Source organism: Colletotrichum godetiae (genome assembly GCF_030913485.1).
Source record: "Colletotrichum godetiae strain CBS 193.32 chromosome Unknown BDP55scaffold_27, whole genome shotgun sequence".
In the NCBI taxonomy this organism is placed as follows: domain Eukaryota; kingdom Fungi; phylum Ascomycota; class Sordariomycetes; order Glomerellales; family Glomerellaceae; genus Colletotrichum; species Colletotrichum godetiae.
Window position 1 is genome coordinate 519,308 of NW_026851275.1, and position 7,707 is coordinate 527,014.

At 51.6% G+C, this 7,707-nt stretch overlaps 3 protein-coding genes and 1 non-coding gene across 4 annotated transcripts; 2 read left to right on the forward strand and 2 right to left on the reverse strand.

Moving 5' to 3' along the window:
• Positions 1 to 47: 47 nt before the first annotated feature.
• On the forward strand, positions 48 to 2,666 carry BDP55DRAFT_746732 (fungal-specific transcription factor domain-containing protein; the record flags this gene model as incomplete). Its single annotated transcript, XM_060580560.1, has 7 exons — positions 48 to 223; positions 285 to 1,085; positions 1,147 to 1,213; positions 1,272 to 1,458; positions 1,534 to 1,717; positions 1,771 to 1,929; positions 1,981 to 2,666. 7 exons carry the CDS (start codon positions 48 to 50, stop codon positions 2,537 to 2,539), a joined length of 2,133 nt encoding a protein of 710 aa, XP_060428235.1. The 3' UTR covers positions 2,540 to 2,666.
• A 127-nt stretch (positions 2,667 to 2,793) lies between these two features.
• Positions 2,794 to 4,530, reverse strand: BDP55DRAFT_633431 (cytochrome P450; the record flags this gene model as incomplete). The annotated part of the gene is made up of 1 exon (XM_060572551.1): positions 2,794 to 4,530. One exon carries the CDS (start codon positions 4,528 to 4,530, stop codon positions 2,794 to 2,796), a length of 1,737 nt encoding a protein of 578 aa, XP_060428236.1.
• A 545-nt stretch (positions 4,531 to 5,075) lies between these two features.
• On the reverse strand, positions 5,076 to 7,192 carry BDP55DRAFT_191091 (AMP-binding enzyme). Its single transcript, XM_060565879.1, has one exon. It carries the CDS (start codon positions 6,965 to 6,967, stop codon positions 5,468 to 5,470), a length of 1,500 nt encoding a protein of 499 aa, XP_060428237.1. The 5' UTR covers positions 6,968 to 7,192; the 3' UTR covers positions 5,076 to 5,467.
• Positions 5,257 to 5,337, forward strand: BDP55DRAFT_t207. Its single transcript has one exon. It is a non-coding gene; the product is annotated as a tRNA-Gly (tRNA).
• Positions 7,193 to 7,707: the final 515 nt, after the last annotated feature.

Here is a 7,707-nt window from a genome sequence, read left to right on the forward strand (position 1 = left end):
CATTGTATGTGCTGCCTGACTGGACATCTGTCTTTAGGATATCCGCAATGAGCGGAAGTTCACCGTCGACGAGCACTGTGAAGCCTGGAGGTGACCGCGCTCGCGTGGCCTGCAAAGCGTGCAGGTCAAGACGGGTCAAATGTGATGCAGGGGACTCTCATCCCTGCTGGCAATGCCGAACACGCCAAATCCCTTGCGAACTTGTTGAGTCCAGGAGGGGCAAGTAAGGGTTTACGCCCAGCGCGATGATAATCGTCTCTTGAAAAAAGCTCACAGCACGCCAGATACATCCGCAAAAAACGCAACTTACAACAAAAGCAATCTCGGGCTCAATCTCCACAAGTACAGCCTGCGAGAACTGACCAGGGTCCAGCCGAGCAAGAGACAGAAGGCCCAATCGAAGTCTTCATTGAAGACGGCAGCTTCACTAACAGCCCCGTCACGTCCGATGGAATCAGCAACGATGGCCAACTCCAGCCAAGCCAAGCACAAAAGAATCAAAGACAACATCCATGTTCAGTAGATCTCAGTCTGTCTTACATCGTCGAAGTTGTCCACAGACCGAAAGATGGCTCAACCGAGCCCGTCAAAGTCCACTATCCTATTCCGGCTTGCATAGCAGACCAGTCGGCCTACAATCATGCGCCGAAGGTCATAGAGACAATTTCTCTTCAAGAAGCGCTCGCAATGCCGGCTCCGCACATCGCAGACCAACTCATTCGCCCTTTCTTCGAGATCATGCACCCGGCGTATCCCGTGTTCGACCGAGAGAGCTTCTCGCGGCAGTACCGCCAAGGCCAGGCGTCGCCTCTAGTCCTGCAGGCTATCTTCCTGCTTGGTTTCACCGTATGCGATGACAGTCTCATCGAGGAAGCTGGCTTCAGCGATCGAGCTACTGCAAGGAGAACGCATTATCTTCGTGCCAAGGCTCTTTACGATGCGGAGTACGAGAGTGATCACATGAACCTTGTAGCTGTTATGCTGCTTCTAGGTTTCTGGTGGGCTGGCCCGGAAGATCAAAAGGATAATTGTTACTGGGTCAACTGTGCCGCGACTATGGCTCAGTCCCTCGGCATGCACAGGTCGTATGTTGCGATTAGCTTGTTGCCTTTCTCCCGTTGAATATCGAATGCTTATGTTCTTCAGGATGTCACACTCAGCCTTAAGTCCACGAATGCGATCACTCAGAAAGAGGATTTGGTGGGCCATCTACGTAAGTTCGAACATTGAGGTTAGTTGGCTAAGTAAAGTTGACCACGGCATCATCTTAGACCCGCGATAGACACACCGCTGCAGCATTCGGTCGACCATGTCGAATTCGTGACGAGGACTGCGATATAGAGCCTCTAATCGAGGAGGACTTCGAGTTTGATAAGAACGGCGATGAAAGACTGATACCTGCTCAACACAAGTACCACGTGTCATATGTCATGGAGATGGCAAGGCTAACTACGATATGTGAGCATCTGGCCTCGGGTTGAGATAAGCAACCTCTCGATCCGTTGTACTGAGTCCTGACACGAAGTTTCACAGTGGGGGACATAATCGTTTCAGAGTTCAGCCCACGACGTGCTATGATCGAGAAGTATGAAGCAAAATCGCTCAAGAAGGAGCTCCGCCGTTGGAATTCAAGTCTGCCGGAGCACCTGAGTCCGGCGCCGCTCGATGGGTCTCTCGGTGCATCATTCTGGGCCAGTATGGTGCAGTTCACCTACCAGTAATCGACGCCAACTAATATCAAACTCGAAATTTTCAGCTGACGCTTGATAGATACTGCCACATCCTCCTGTTCAGACCGAAGGCTATCGATAACCTCACGCCGGCAGAGGCAGAAAGAGACAAGCAAGCTCGCATGGCGGCAGACGCCATCACACGTAATGCAGAAGACCTTCTCGCCGCCGAGACTATCAGATCTGCACAGATCCATCTGTAAGAACTGCCGAAATACGACTGGCAATGCCGACTTCTGACAGTGTCTAGTGTTCCGACTTTATTTGGCGCCCTTTCCATCCATACTATCGTCATCTGCCGCAAAGACCCAATTCGTCGACAACTAGCTGAAAACAAATCACGACAGTGCCTACTGGCCTTGAGTCAGCTGTCAAAGTCCTGGCCTGTCCGCTTATGGATCTCAAAGTCATTCGTCAGTCTAATGAGGAGACTCACTGGTCAGGGGTCTATAGTCAACGTGACATCCAGCATTGTAGGTATTCTCATAGGCATTACGTCAGTAAAAACTGTGCAAACATTGACGGAATCGCAGCACGGCCCAAATTACCGGACGTTTGCCCCGCAATACGCGGGCGAAGAAACCAACCCAGCTATGTTGAATTCTTTCCACAGTACTGGTGAAGTAGGCACGGAAACCGCGGGCCTCAATGCAGCTCAACCCGAAGCACCACCGGGGCAAGAGAGCTTTCATCAGGCAACTGATCAAATGTTCTATGATACTTTCTGGGCGGATTACCTGGATAATACCTTTGATGTTGATCTTCTTATACATTCTCACTCAGGCTTTCCTAGCAATCCTTCCGGGTAGTAAAGGGAGGTGGAATACAGTTGAGCGGATCCGCGGAGGATTTCGAAGGATCACTTGCAGACATCTGATTCAATCAGTATGATCCAGTACAACAAGCAAACTATTCGTCCGTATCTGTCTACTGAGGCAGTCATTGCTCTCCAATATACCTAGACGGCCCGGCCAAACTCCGCGTATTCTGCTGGTATCTACTGGAGCCCCTGTCACGTGTCTTGATACTCCAAAGCATCAACAGAATGAAAGGAAATGCTGGCTCATTGTATGTTCTTGCTATGAGAAAACTCCACTACTCTCAAAAGACTAACATTCTTTATAGGTTTAACGTAACACTGGGTGGGCCGTCTGATCTGGGCATCTGTTGACCCATACGTGCTCAGACGACTCTCAAGCTCCGGGAACTTGAAGCTAAGAAGAAGCATACTTATCATGAACTTCATTTCTAGCAACGCAATCTTCCTCCCGAAACAGCCCCTCGCACCCGTCGAGAACGGCAAAGATGGACCAGCGATGGCGTTGAATGTTCCGTCGGAGCGCATCCATCTCTCCGGCGAAAACTGATCCAGGGGCGCAAAGCTGGTGTCCCAGCGTTTGGATTTCCTTTCACTGCCGTAATCTGTGTAGTATTCCTGTAGATGGGAGGGCCCGCCTGTGACTAGGAGAACGGGGGTCCTAGCCGGGATGTCGACTCCTAGAATGTGACATCCAGTCATCGTTTCTCTAAAAGCCACAGGACCAGGATATGATACACGAAGGACTTCGGCAATGAATGCATCCAGGTATGGCACATCTGCTGAAGCGATATCGGAAGCAATTGGAAGACCAGGTTCACCGAGCCCGAGAACGTCAACGAGCGCGCTTCTCAAGCGTGCCTGCACAGCCTGGTTGTCTGCCAGGTGCTTCAACGCCCAGCCAAGCCCGGCGCTTGTTGTTTCGTGACCAAAGATAAGGAACTGGAATAACTCGTCTCTTATCTCGTCTTGAGACGAGTGGTTGCTGTAGAGCATCGAGTTCCTCTCCAGGACTTCCTGCAAGCCACATCTCGGATGTCTTTGATTCCCATCTTGACTATGGATACGCAGAAGTGCAGCATTGATCTCAGAATTGAGGACGTTTGTGACGGCAGCCTGGGCACGTCGAAAGTATGAGAGATGGCCTATAACCCACTTCGACAGACGCACACTGGCGCTCGTCGTCACCCAGTTGAGACATTGCAGCAGGATTTCCATCGAGTGAACCAACAGCGGGCCATCCCTGCATAATTCAAGATCTCCTTTCTTCAATGATAATCGAGATTTAGGGTTTGCTCTTTGCATCTCTTGTTGGAGCATGCCAAGGTCCAAGCCCAATGAGATTGCGCCAATGGCGTCTAAAGCGGTTGATTTGAGGTCATCTGTGGCTCTGAAAGGTTGATGGTTGTTGTTCTTAGACCTGACTCTCCACAACTCGATGAGTCGCGATATGGACTCATGAAATCTGGGAGCAGCGACTTCATGGAGGAAGTGCGATGACGAGACGACACCCCAGAGACGTCGCTGAGACTTCAACTTGTCATTCGTCTTCATACTGAATGTCGCGTTCGGCATAATGAAGCCAAACATATCGTGGATGAGCGACGCCCTGTCCATCTCACCCAATTTCCTCATGGCGATTTCCTCGATTTCTGGTAGGTCGGCCAGAATCACAGTGGGTCTCGTAAGGGAGAAGGTCGGGAGGAATATCTGCACGATCGGTGACTTGAGATCGAGGGATTCCCGAGAGAACCAGCTGAAAGCCTCGCCGCTCAGGAGCCAGTAAGTGCCGAGGGGGGCGAGGTGCCCAGCTGGCATCCATCGCCATCTCTGTTTGTAAGGGATGCCCGGGATTGGGGGCGGTACTGTTAAGTGGATGATGAGAAGGTAGAACGCGAGTGAGACACCGACGACCAACGCCAAGGTTGTCTTCTGAAGGTCGATATCGGGGTCCAAGCCCCAAAGTGCTCCACTGCCGGGCATCTTTGAAGGATGAAAATGCTGGTATCAAACATTGTGAAGATGAAAAAATGGGTGTACGGCCGCCTGAAATGGAAATACGAACCTCCAGGTTAGAAGATGTCCAACTGACTTGCTGCAGACAATCACAAAAGAGCGGATTGTAAGTGGCGTCTTCGGCGAAGGCCCCGAATTGTGACTAGGCGCCAGTAACTTCAATAGAGGGGCTCTTTAGCGGCCGCGCGGTGAGATAGTAATGTTGTCAACATCATAAGCGCTTGTCTTAGAGCGACAGCATGTAGACAGAATGAGGATTGTTTCATTGGTTAGAGTTATCCAGCGATTGGCTGACGCGGACTTTGATGCTCAATATAGCAAGCTGATATTTAGTCGACGAGCCTGAGTTGTGCAGCGTGCATCCTGCGCCGTAAGACGGGGTCTGGATTCGAATCCTTGTCAACAACCTAACTTTCACAAGATAGCCGTCCGCGTGCCGAGCCACACATGGGATGACCGCGGTGGTGCCCCCGCAATCCGATTCCCGTCATCCGTATTATGTGAGATGGAGGATCGGAAAGGAATTTAGCTTTTGTGAACTTTTACTTTGTCTTTTCTGCCCGCCTGAATTGCATCGCAAAGTCGTGAGGTACTCTCAAGATTGAAGATGACGAGCAACATCGGAACACCACAGCCCAGCAAATCTCCATGATGGTTCGCTCTGGATGAAACATCCTTGTGGTTAGATGATCAGCGTCGATGGTTTAGTGGTAAAATTCTCCGTTGCCACCCAACAGCGTCGGGGAGCCGGGGGTTCGATTCCCCCTCGACGCATTCTTTTGCTTCCCAGAGCTGTTCTCAAACAGAATTCAGTATCCCCTTTTTGTTTTTTTCTTCTTCTTTAGTATATTTACTGTTAAGATGCTATCATTACACAGACTCTGAACGAAATGGAACACGAATTTCAAAGCCTGGCCACAGAGTCTTCAGTTAACAGATGTTTCTGGACCTTTCCTGACCCTGTCCGAGGAAAGCTACTAACAAAGACAGTCTCTCTCGGGATCTTGAATCGAGCAATCAGTGATTGGCAATGACTGACCAAATCGCCGTGAGTCAGCTGAGAGTTTGGCCTTACAATGACATAGGCACGCCCGGCTTCGCCCCAAAGCTCATCGGGAACGCCCACAACTGCAACATTTGACACACCAGGATGTTCAGCTAACGCAGCCTCAACTTCGGCGGGATACACATTCTCTCCCCCGGATATGAACATGTTCTTTCGCCTGTCAATAAGGAAAACATAGCCATCCTCGTCGACCCGCCCAATATCCCCCGTCCGGAACCAGCCGTCTTCAGTGAAGGCAGCCATGTTGTCGTCTAGTCTGTTCCAATAGCCGGGCGTGACGCTCGGGCCTGAGACCAAGATCTCCCCAGGCTCACCGACGGGCATTTCCTGGTCACCTCCGTCCACAACTCGGACCGCCGTCAACGGGCCGGGAAGACCCACAGAACCGGCCTTACTGCGAATGAGCTCTGCTGACAGCGGCATTCCAGAGCATGTCCCCATTTCAGTCGATCCATAGCCGTCCACCATTCGGACCCCGCGACTCAGCCACCACTTGATCTTAGCTGGAGGATTGGGCGCACCACCAGTAAACAGCGCCTTCAAGGCTGACCACGACGATGGATTGAAGTTCGGTGCGCCTGCAAGAGCCTCGGCCATCTGAGGCACGCAAAAGTAATGGGTGACGCCGAGTTCGGCATCGCTCAGGCGGACATTGGTTGTTTCGGGTTGAAATTTGGAAGAGACGATGAAGGTGCCACCTCGCATCAGTGAGGGCCAGATCTGGGCGATGAGACCCATGAAGTGGAACATGGGTCCATCACACAAGAAGACGCTAGCCGTATCGACTTCTGTCAGGATGCTAAAGTTGAATGTCGTCGCCAAAATACTCTGGCCGGTCAACATAACACCCTTGGGCGCGCCGGAGGTACCAGACGTGTAGAGAATGATGCACGTCTCGTGCAAAGGCCTCGCACCCAGCCGGGGCCCAGGCTCTGCAGCATCCACATTGGCACAGAATGACGAAAATTGAATGTGGCGACAGCCAAGAGGCAGCTCCGGCGGGTCGTCGTGATCTGTGAAGAGAATGGATGGGGTGCAGTCGGCCAACAACTTCGCGAGTTCGGGCCGGGCGAGGCGCCAGTTCAGCGGGACATGGATCGCACCCAGCCTCATCAGGGCTTGCTGCAGAATGATCTGATGGACATTGTTGACCGATGTGGTCGCCACTCTGTCACCGATCTGGACCCCTTGCTCGGATAGCACCGCGGTTGCGCGTTGGATGTCGGCGTTGAGTTCCGCATACGTCCACTGACGGTTGGTTGCGAGGTCGATGCAGGCCAGACCGTTCGGCCGTAAGCGTGCATGCAGTTGCACTGGGTCCGGAGCGTGAAATTCCATCAGTGCCCTGGCGTCTCTGAAAGAACAGTTTGAAAGTCTGGAAAAAGTTGAGAAATTCAAACGGGGTGTAAGGTATGTTGCTCAGTGGTTGGACTTTTATCGACGAACCGTAATTTTGGTGTAAATGTCTCCAGCGAGTACTGCAATGTGACTTCGGGGAGGGAGTAGCCGCGGATGAACGTCACTTCGTCAACAACCCTTGTCGCATATGATGGCGTCTAAATAATTGGAGTGTCCGGGACTCAAAGCCGGTTTCCCCCAAGGTCAAGTGAGTACGAAAAGGCAGTTTCCGGAGAAGAAGGAAAATCGGTTTGTGAAGGCTTCCGAGAGTCCTTGTCGTTGATTATATGAACAATTTGTCGTTTACTGATAACCAGTTCAGATAGCAGACGCCCGGCGATGCTCGGAGTTGTTTTCAAATTCTTTGTTCTTCAAACTCCGATGACCGTATGTGCCAACGTGCAGGAACCCATCTGTCCCATATCTTGCAACCCTTTCGGTATGCGGACACGGGGAGTCGAATTCTTCCTTGCCAGCATGCAGGTCGCAAATGGTGTGTGTGGGGGAAGACAACCACCAACGCGCTGTGCCGTACAACTCTCGATCCTGCAAATCCTACCGATGTTGTGCTGCAGCTCGACAAACCACACATTCTTTTCATTTTGGAAAAAAATGTCATAGGGGTTCATCCCGCAAGAAGAGGGTGGGTTGACGCATTCTTTTCGACACTAACCACCAAC

Coding starts and splice junctions, on each gene's coding strand:
- BDP55DRAFT_191091 (XM_060565879.1), bottom strand. CDS start 6,967: ATGGAATTTCACGCTCCGGACCCAGTGCAACTGCATGCACGCTTACGG.